We start from the raw sequence: 10,867 nt of genomic DNA on the forward strand, positions 1-10,867 counted from the left end.
TCCATATACACGTTTAAGTTCAAATGTCATTTAGGTATATATATATATAGAGGACCCATCATCTAGAGATGTTTCTAGATTTGAAATTTAGGGATATCCACAATCTGACGGCTCTTATCATTATGAACAGTTCTATCATATTATACATTAATCATGAACAGTAAAAAAATGTACAATGTTTATATAAACAATCAACTGTCGGATGATGATCCGACGGCTTAGATTTAAAATGTTCCTAGATTTCAAATCTAGTGACTTACTTAATGATCTTTTTCCATATGTATATATGACAGTTTATTTTATAAATTTATATCATAAATTTTCATTTTAATCTTTATATACTTATTATATATTTTTTTTATATTTAATGAATATTAGAATAATAAAAAATCGGTGTTTAAAAAAAAAAAGTCCCTAGTTGTGGGAGCACGCCTGCTAGGTATATATACATGAACCACAATTTTTTTCTCAATATATATATATATATATATATATATATATATATGAGGTTGAGTATTCTATGGGCGTGCTCAAATATCAATTCTAAGTATGTTGATTGTTAACCCTAGATCAAAATCAATTGTCGAGATCATTAAGATGCATAATTTTACAATATTTATAAATAGTAGCACAGTGAAAAAGTAGGGTGTATAAAACTTATATTACACCCAAGGAACACTAGAACAACCCAATGGAAGCAAATACTATGCTCAGGCACTTTTGCTTTTATTGTTTATGCACCTCTTTTTCCCTCTCTCTTTCATTTCTCTCTCAAACTTTTTTAAATCTGGGGACGTTGCTATGAACGTCCCAAAAACGCCCCAAGATGATTTTTCTTATATATATATATATATATATTATATGCAACACATTTAAAAATCTATGTTTTCCAAAAAAATCTCATATTCCAGCAATATTGTAGTATTAATGAATTCTTTATTGTGAGTAGGATGCCAATATCACCGATGTGAGGATATGCGGGTTGGATAATCAATTGTAGGTTCATTCATAGGCCACACGGCCCGTACATTATAGAAAAAATTTCGCTATTTTGGAAGCTATTTAAAAGAAGGAATTTTATGAGAAATACATACGTAATTTTAGGTTTTAGCTGTATATATGTATAAAAAAACAAGACACTTTGTTTAATGAAAATTTTATTTTATTTAAATCAAAAAATATATATATATAATTTCTGAGAAAACTCGGCCGATGTGATCTCCCACGGTCCGCGGAATCCAAGCGCATCCAGCAATCAAAGCCGTACACGTCGTCATTAAATCTCCCATTCAAAACTGTCCGTTGGATCCTTTCCCACCTCTCTTTAACCATCTCATCGTACCATGAATCCAACGGTTCACAACTCTCCATCGCCACCCCTCGCCGAGGACCACCATCACCATTAGCTCTCCGCCGTACCGTCCCTCTACTCCCCGGGCCCCACTTTCCCTCCACTATTACCCAATCCAAACCCTCCACGTCATCTCAAAAATTTATATAAACTAATTTTATTATTTTAAAAAAATAATTCATTCATCAATACAACAGTTTTCTCTTAATTCTCCACATAATTTTATTATTATTTTATAACGTTCTAGTTAAGATTGGATAAACACCAAAACTTTCCTTTATTTCACACATAAAACTAATTTTCTAAATAACTATATATATATACACCACTTTTTTTGTTTTTTTTTGAAAAAAACGACAAGCACCAGAACCCAGGGATGTGCACGTGTAGAGAGCAAAGCTCAACACCGACTCACATGCCCTCACCTTGCGTAGACTATGAGGTTCGATCCCGGGTCCTCCTTGACCCAAAGGCCGTTGGCTCTTTTCATTTTTTTTTTTATCTGTCACAAATTCGCATTTTTTCTATCTATCATTTTTAATATAATTTTTTTTTATTCTAAAATTATATTTAACATTCTATTCAACTTTATTATTAGAATTAAATAGGGGAAAGAAATATTAATTTATAAATTAGAGATAATTTAAAAAAAATAACTAATTTTTTATAATTTTGTGTGAAATAACTAAATTTCATAGTATATAAGAAAATATATATATATATATTTCATCTTATAATTTCAAATAAATAAATAGTTGAAAACTATAATTTTGTAAATTAATTATTAATAATTAATTAAATTATTATTATTATTATTATTTTTTTAAATGTCAATGTAGAAGAGAGAAGAGAAGCTTCAAAAAGCTCCAACGCGTCGTCTCCAAAGCCCCAGAAAAAGAAACAGAGGATGCATAGAAGAACAAGGAACCACTAAGAATTCCGCCACCGCCACCGCCGCAACGACGAAGCTCCGGGATCGAAACCCTCACCGCAGTCGGCATCACCATCGCTGCATCTAAACCTTTGACGGCCTGGGGTGATGGAGGAGAAGGGGCGGGCGCTGAGATCCGAGGCGTCAGGAGATTCAAGCTGGGCTTTCGCCGGCGATGGGGCCGGAATTTCATCGCCGAGCTACTTCCACGATGGAGAGAGTAGTCTTTTGAGCGAGTTCGGATGGAGTATTCCTCTCGAATCAAGCGGCGTCTCCGGCATGGATCTCATCGACCCCCCTCCTCCGACCTTGATCCATGCCTTGTCACCACGATCGGCGGCTGGATCCGGTGATGCGGCGTCTTCAAGCTCCAGTGATGACACCGCTCCTCCACCTCCTCCGCCCAGAGGCTCATCGGAGCCCGGCGAGAAATCGGCTTCTGAGACGCCGTGAGTGTTCCCGTTCTCTCTCCTTAACAGTGTACTCCTCTGTGGCATGGTCCGTAATAATCTTCAACATTGAGGCCGTTTTCCAAAGCTTCACTATACTATACCATTCTCCCATTTTTTTTTTTTCCTTTTTTTTTAAAAAAATTAATTCGAATAAAAAAAACCAAAACTTAAAAAAAAAAAAAATTTAATTCGCATTTCAAAGCCGCGTTTCATGCTAATCTCGTAAATAAAAAAACTAATTAAATTATATATATATATATATATTAATGTAAATGGAGTTTAGTCAGCATGCATTATATATATATACTAAGAAAATAGAAGGAAACTTGGCTGAATTTTCAAGCATTTTCATTTTAAAATGACCTTTTTATAACTAATTAATTCTTTTCTTCTGAATTTGGTTGAATTCTATGAGTTGGTATGCTTCATATATATACTTTCTATATATATTTGATAAGTTTAGTCTCAACATGCTTTCTATATTTGTGTTGGTAGGTGTTGTCTGAGAATTACTTCATTTTTCTATGTTTCAACTGATTCTTTTATGAATTTTCAACCATTTTGTCAATTTGGAATTATTTATTTACTTTGTTCATAGAAATTACTTATTTTGAATGTTTTCACTTTTAATATTACAAAATTGCTCTTTTTTCAATGTTGTTATGTGCTCATGTTACTTAATTTGTATATAAATGTGTGTGTGTATAAATTTGGTTGCAGAAGTAAAGCGACTAAAAAAGGACAAAAGAGAACACGTCAACCCAGAGTTGCATTCATGACTAAGAGTGATATAGATCATCTTGAAGATGGTTATAGATGGAGAAAATATGGGCAGAAAGCTGTTAAAAATAGCCCTTTTCCAAGGTCAGCTATATTTCTGTGCTCTTTTACTGCTTCAATTATTTATCTTCATTTTCATGGTTGGTCTAGCTTGTTAGTGTATATATCTCTCTATGTTTACAGATTTCCTCAGTTTTTTATTTATCATATATATATAGTTAGGTTTGCTAGGCTGTATATATGTATGGTTTGCTCTCTATGAAAAATAGCCCATTTCCAAGGTGAACATATATATATATATATCAGTGTTTGTCTTCTCCTTAGTATGTTTTTGTTTGTTGTCATGGTTGATGTAAGCGTATCACTCTTCTTGTTTCAGATATATATTGTCATTATCTCTCTTCAAACGACAAATTTAGGGTTTGTTAGGCTGTGCTCTTTTCTGCCTATGAAAGACAGGCCCTTTCCAAAGTGTTCACGCTCCTGTCTTTTTCTTATCCTTTAAAATACTTTTCATTCAATTTCCACGGTTGGTGTGAGTGTATCTTTCATAAATTATATGAACTGTCAATCTATATCTCTTCCATATGACAAATTTAGGGTTTGTTAACCTGTTTCCTATATATTCTCATATGAAACAGATTGACTGATTGAAATCCATACTCTTAACTTTGTACTCAATATATATATATATATACACTTTATTTGATAATCATACTGAACATTATTAGTGTATGTACAAAAAAACTCACCTTGCATTAAGAACTTAATTTAATTTGCAGGAGTTACTACAGATGCACAAACAGCAAATGCATGGTGAAAAAAAGAGTCGAAAGATCATCGGAAGACCCGGGAATTGTGATCACAACATATGAAGGCCAGCATTGCCACCACTCAGTCACATTTCCACGAGGCGGCGGAGCCGGACACATTCACGGTGCCGCCGCCCTCGCAACTCAACTGGCTACCTCATCAATCCCCCACATCTATTACCCTCCAATCTCATTCCCTCAAAACAATTCAATTCATCCAGTGCAACTCCTTCAACTTCCACATGAAGAAGTACATGATAGTCCTACTTTAATTGAGAGAGTTTCTGCTAATTCTCCTCCAACTGATCAAGGCCTTTTAGGTGACATTGTTCCTCCAGGAATGAGAAACAGATAAGAATTCACACTCTAATTACAAGGTATACTTCTCATATATATATATATATATATATGAAGAGTAGGTTAATTAATTAAGAATGCTAACTTGAAGTATAAGCTTATAATTAAGTTTTTATAATATCTGTTTGATGTTCATGATGGTAGTAGAGGTTGCATTGAATGCAGATATAGACATGAATTTGATCCTCAGTAGCAGTTCAAAGAGTTTCTACCTTTATTTATACCTTTTTTTCTTTTTCTTTTTTTTTTTTTATTATTTTTGTTTTTGTTGCATTAAAATTAGAATGTATTAATTCAGAGTTTCAAATTGATGTTTTCCTTCATTCATGGTGGTGGTAGTAGTAGTAGTTCTACTGAGCGCTACGTCATGCTTTGTTGTAACCCTAATCTTATTGCCACGTGGCATCTTGAGATTTTTTCCCTCGTTTCTCTGTTATTTTATATTATTATTATTATTTTATTTAAAAGAAAAACTTAGGGCATTGATTGGGTAGAGGAATGGCGACAAGAACGGCGCGTTGCGTGTTGAAAAGCTTGTCGGTAGCTTACGTCACGCCGGTGAAACCGTGATTTGATCTGTACCGTTCGTTGGATCTGTGATCAAGTCGACTTGGCCTTTTTCATTTAAATTTTATTTTTTAATTATTTTTTCCAGAAAATATGAATAAAATTATTTTCCTAATAAACCTTAAAAAAATAAAAACCAACCATAGGTTCAATTCGATGGACTTTTTCATTAATTATATTAAAATACATTTATCTTCTTGATGTAGAATGATGTAGATATCTTGTAAATGATATATCAAGTTAAAACAAATTTTCTTTTTTTTTTAAAAAAAAAACTAATAAAGTCTTATATGTACATGAGTATAACATTAGTATTTTTATTTAAAATTCAAATTTAATAAAAAAAAAGTATGATGTCTTGACGATATTAATTTCAGGAGCTCATTGGCACAAAGTCATCTGTGTAAAGTGTTTGTCTAGTAAGATGAGAGCACTATTGTATTGAGTAATTAACTCCATTTTTTGCATATCCGTGACACGTGATTCGTCTGGATTCTATTAAAAATAGGTGTAAATATCAAAATTGTCTCTCTATTTTGCGTTTTTTTAGTCCATTTAATATAAAATTTATTTTTTTGGTTCTTGTATTTGGATATTTCGTCATTTAGTTATAAAATTCACTCTTTTGATTCTTATATTTACACATTTTTATTCTTTTTGATTGATCTCTCCAGTTCATCAACTAGAAAAACCAAAAGAGCATATCCGTCAATTGAAAAAATCAAAAGGACAGAATGTGCAAATATAAAGATCAAAAAAGTGAATTTTATATTAAAAAGAATAAAAGGACAGAAAACGCAAGATAAAGTGACCGTTTTGATATTTTGACCTTAAAAATAACAATATTAATAATAATAGTTTTAGGAGAATAAGAAAAGAATAATGATATGAATGAATTAGATGAGCAGTCAATATGCCAAATATGTCATGCTATGAAAGTTTGGTCGTTTGTCAATTTTGAAGTGTACTACAACCCCATCAACATTCACATCATGATTTCAATGAGTTGAGTTGATGGGAGTCTTGTCTGAGCCCAATCACATCACCCAAGTTGTCTATATTTTGAGTTTAAATAATTTATATATTTTGGGCTATTCTGGTAATTCCGGTGACCGGTTGTTGGTACTTATGTAACTGTGATTGTGTTGTAATTTGGCTTCGTTAATTTGTCAATTAATTAAAATCAGTTAATATGAACTAATTTTGGAAATTTGAAAATAGTATGATTTTTTATTTTTAAAATAAAACAACCAAATTTCCAATTAAGCACCATACATTTGTCATCCTTGAGTTTTCAACCATAGATAAAATTTTTCGAATAATATACAACGTTAATATTTCAATTAATAAAATAATAATAAAAAAAAAACTTATGAAACTTTACTTTTGAAATAATAATAAATTTTAGAAAGACCGTACATCAATCATTTAAGTTGTTGAGATATATATCACGTTCAAATGTTATCTAAAAAAAAAAATCATATACTATTCAACAATTATGTACTTTAAAAAAATCAAGCAAAATTTTTTTTTTGACCCTTAATATTTTCCAACCCTAACCATGGTTTTTTTTTTATGCTTAATTAGATTTCTCAAACTTGTCTTTCAATTTTGATTTTTCTCTAATTTTTAAAAAATAATTAAATTTTTTAGTGTAGTCTTTTTAAGTGTTTTTAAATATTAAACAAAATTATACCGATCTAAAAACGTAAACTCGTTCAATATTGAGACCTAACTCTTGCCTTGAACAAACACGTGCCAAATGCAAGAGCGAACTCAACTCTTACATCATATCAGGGCCCATAAAAAATCAATTTAATTCCATGTTAGTCATGCACTAAAAAAATCATGGACCTATATAAAATTAGGCAATTTTTTTTTTTTTAAACTAGTCTTTTAAAATAGGAACCCCATTATTTACCATTAACATAATGCAGGCTCTTGCTTTAGATGGGCTCACAAGTTACTTCAATTCTCTGCAAAGTTTTTATAATTTTCAGAAGTAAATGATAATTTTAATAGAAAATAACTTTATTAACACTCAGCGGTCTGAAAATAAAAATTAATAATAAAATCGGTTTGAAAATATTCATAACTTGAGAGATCTTTATTTCGTGCGGTGAAGTTTTTGAATAATAGACGACAAGCGTCATTTCTATATGAATATAAACCCGGATATACAGTGTATGTATAGTATGAGAATAGTATAAGAATCCCGGATGAACAGTGTATAAACATTATTTTCGGGGGGAGAGATTTGAACCCATGACTTCCCGTCAAACCATTGGGCTATTTAATGGTTGACTCGAGCGGTGAAGTTTGCAGAAAAATTTTATTATAAAATAAACAACAAAATTATCTAAAATATAATAAAAAAATATAAAAATTATATATATATAAAATTATAAAATAAAATAAAATTCCACGCCAAATGCACACTTTAAACCCTAGAAAAGCTTGAAAGCTCGAAAGCTGAGAGTAATGGCGATGGGCATGGAGATTGATGCGCAGGCGAAGCCCGAGGACCTATTCCGTGTGGCGGAGAGTGGTAAAGCATCGCTCTTTGCGTCTTTCTCCGATGATGAGCTCCGACGGGCTTCCTCTCTCCGGAATGAGGACGGCCGTTCCCTTCTCCACGTCGCTGTTTCCTCCGGCCACAGCGAGGTGTTTGTTGTGGGGTTATCTCGTTTTTCTTCGTTTTTTTTTTGGTTATGATGTGGATTTTGGTGGAGTAGGTAGTGAGAGTGCTGGCGAAGGGGGATCCGGCGGTGAGTGGTGTTAATAGTACTGATGAAGAAGGTTGGGCGCCGATTCACTCCGCTTCGAGTTCGGGAAATGTGGAGATTGTTGAGATTTTGCTCACTAGAGGTGAGTTTTGATTCTCTTTTTTTGTGAAAGTTGTGATTTTTTTGGGTGCAATTGGTCTAAATTGTCTTTAGATTTACTTGCAAGAAATGGAAATTAGGGTTTTTGGAAGATGGATTTTGTGAGGGAAATTGGGAAAAGCTATGAACTTTTTTATCACATTCATCAGTGAAAGCTCAACTGAGATCTCTATTAGATACAATGCTCTTACTTCGCTTGTAATTTGATGATTTATTGCAATGCTGTTACTTACAATTCAGTAATCTACAAAGTAAACAAAAGGAAATCGCATGTTTCTATTGATTTCATATATTATCACAAGGTATGCTTCTTTGTCAAAAGGAAAAACTATGTTGCATCCTGGAGATTCAAGATACCTTTTTTTTCGCCCCAATTCTTGATATATTTCATGGTGATGCTGGAAAATTCTTGTTTATACATAGTTTTTGTGGTTAAATTGATGTCTTACAGCACCGATCAATCAACTTCTACATGTTTTTGTTTTTTTGTATTTCTCCAAGATTAGATAAGTATATGGATAATATTTGAGCAGGAGCTGATGTAAATTTAGCTAATGATGGTGGTCGTATTGCGCTTCATTATGCTGCTAGCAAGGGCTGGTTGAAAGTGGCTGAAATTCTGATCTCTCATGGTTCGAAACTCAATAGAAAAGATAAGGTTTGTGAAATATCTACTTTGATTCTTGGTCTATCTTTGTACGATGTTCGTTATGCTTCAATTCTGCATTATTTCATCACCAGTATTGATAATGTAAATGCTGTATAAATAAAATTCAGAAGATGCTTTCATTCAGGTTGGTTGTACTCCACTGCACAGAGCAGCAAGCGTAGGTAACTCGGAGATGTGTGAGCTATTGATCGAGGAAGGTGCTGAAGTTGATGCTGTCGACAAGGCTGGCGAAACACCTCTAATGAATGCAGTTATCTGCGAAAATAAAGAGGTAAATTGTTGAATATAGTCTGTTCACAGTAACCATGAATCTTTGGTCTGATATAATAAACCCATGCGTTTGGTTGAAGACATATGAAGAATTTTTTTTCCCTATTTTACCTTGCATATTTCAAAATGATGTAGAGTAATAAGGCAAATCACGAAAAGCTAGGTTAGTGTTGAATAGATTGTGAAAGCAGTCATAATTAGATGCTATAGCTTTCATGAATCATTGTGTGGTTGAAATAAAAGTTACTTGAACTCTAGATCATTGATGGAATTAGATATTTGAATATGTTGGTGTTGAACAACAGTAGCTAGACTTACACTCAAAAGCGAAGGTAAACGTCGAGAATCTTATTTCTTGGTTTAAGGCAAGCATCCATCAGTAATGCATCATCAAACACCTGAACTCAAGAGTCGGAAATCTTCAAATTGTATACAGGTTGCTCTTTTGCTTATCCGGCACGGAGCCAACGTCGATGCAGAAGACAAGGAAGGCTACACAGTTCTCGGCCGTGCGTCAGATACTTTCAGACCTGTTCTAGTTGATGCTGCCAAGGTCATGCTGGAAGACTAAATCTTGATCAGATAGAAACAGAAGATGATGAACAGAGTGTGTCTTTCTGAAACTTTTTCAAGCTATTTAGACATGTACATTGTTTGTTGTTGAATTTCTTGTTGATTAAAATCTCAATGAGTAAAAAGTTTTTAGGGTTTATTGTTATGCCAGCAAAGATGATAATGAAACCAAATGATTCACAGCTAAATGAGTTTCAAGTTGGAAACAAGCTGTCACTCTAGACATTTAGAGCTGGATTTTTGGCATTAAACAAGAGCATGGAAACCACAAGTGAAGATAAGGAGCCATTTTATCAACATAAACCCTACTTTTTCTAAAATTCATAGATTAAAGAAGAAAAGAAAGGAGTGAGGTGAAGCATCACTTTCATCTTGGCTTTTATGTGCTGTGTTGTGTTCTTTCCTTTTTGTAAATAGAACACACAAAATATAATTCAAAGTAAATGTAGCCCTATATATATACATATATCTTTCTTTTTTTATGAAAATAGGAAGGGATATTAACATATACACCTTTATAATTTTTGTCTTCCTGTCTTTTTTTTTTTTTCTCAAAAAAAAAAGTCTTTTTATTCTCAAATTTTTTTTATGGATTTCCTGTAAAAATGCCGAGAAGTTTGTTTTGCGGAAAACCAATATTACAATTTTATCAAGTTAAAGGGTGTTGTTGCAAAATTGCCACCAATTACTGACATTTTGTAAAACATCCTCGTGAAAACAAAAGTTGTTTATAAACATACTGGGGTTTCCTGCAAAAATAACTCACATTAGGTTATTTTGCAGCAAACTCCATTTTATAAATTTTTATTAAGTTGAGGGTGTTTTCATAAAATTCACACATTTTCCAACAAATATAAATTTGGGTTTATGAAAAAAAAGAGTAATGATAACTAAATATGTTTCCCTAATGATTTGGATGTTAAGTTGGCATTCATGTCAGCATCCCATCCATGCCATTCTATCGTTATCTTTTTGTTTATTTTTTTTATTATCTAAAATTTAAATTTAACCATTCAATCGTAAATGATAAATAAACTGAAAATTCTTTCCCTAAACCCTAAATTAGGTATAGATTTTGTAGTATTTGTGGTTAAGATTTTAAATATAGTTTTATAATTATATTAATTTTTTTAAGAATTTAAAGATTTTTAAAGTTTAAATTTGAAGTTTATATAAAAATAATGGTGTGCATGAGGATATGGATGACAAGTTGGCATCC

General features: G+C 32.4%; 2 protein-coding genes across 3 annotated transcripts; both read left to right on the top strand.

Moving 5' to 3' along the window:
• The first annotated feature begins 2,249 nt into the window (after nucleotides 1-2,249).
• Nucleotides 2,250-5,775, top strand: LOC120274468 (probable WRKY transcription factor 57). 2 transcript variants are annotated; one of them, XM_039281004.1, is made up of 4 exons: nucleotides 2,250-2,731; nucleotides 3,455-3,598; nucleotides 4,297-4,703; nucleotides 4,849-5,775. In XM_039281004.1, exons 1-3 carry the CDS (start codon nucleotides 2,391-2,393, stop codon nucleotides 4,679-4,681), a joined length of 870 nt encoding a protein of 289 aa, XP_039136938.1. In that variant the 5' UTR covers nucleotides 2,250-2,390; the 3' UTR covers nucleotides 4,682-4,703; nucleotides 4,849-5,775. The 2 variants fall into 2 exon arrangements, with proteins under 2 accessions (XP_039136938.1, XP_039136937.1); XM_039281003.1 differs by having other exon boundaries at nucleotides 4,297-5,775.
• Nucleotides 5,776-7,688: 1,913 nt separating this feature from the next.
• Nucleotides 7,689-9,793, top strand: LOC120274491 (26S proteasome non-ATPase regulatory subunit 10). Its single transcript, XM_039281033.1, has 5 exons — nucleotides 7,689-7,914; nucleotides 7,986-8,118; nucleotides 8,669-8,793; nucleotides 8,930-9,076; nucleotides 9,512-9,793. Exons 1-5 carry the CDS (start codon nucleotides 7,732-7,734, stop codon nucleotides 9,644-9,646), a joined length of 723 nt encoding a protein of 240 aa, XP_039136967.1. The 5' UTR covers nucleotides 7,689-7,731; the 3' UTR covers nucleotides 9,647-9,793.
• Nucleotides 9,794-10,867: the final 1,074 nt, after the last annotated feature.

The sequence above is a fragment of the Dioscorea cayenensis genome, chromosome 13, assembly GCF_009730915.1.
Source record: "Dioscorea cayenensis subsp. rotundata cultivar TDr96_F1 chromosome 13, TDr96_F1_v2_PseudoChromosome.rev07_lg8_w22 25.fasta, whole genome shotgun sequence".
Taxonomy (NCBI): Eukaryota; Viridiplantae; Streptophyta; class Magnoliopsida; order Dioscoreales; family Dioscoreaceae; genus Dioscorea; species Dioscorea cayenensis.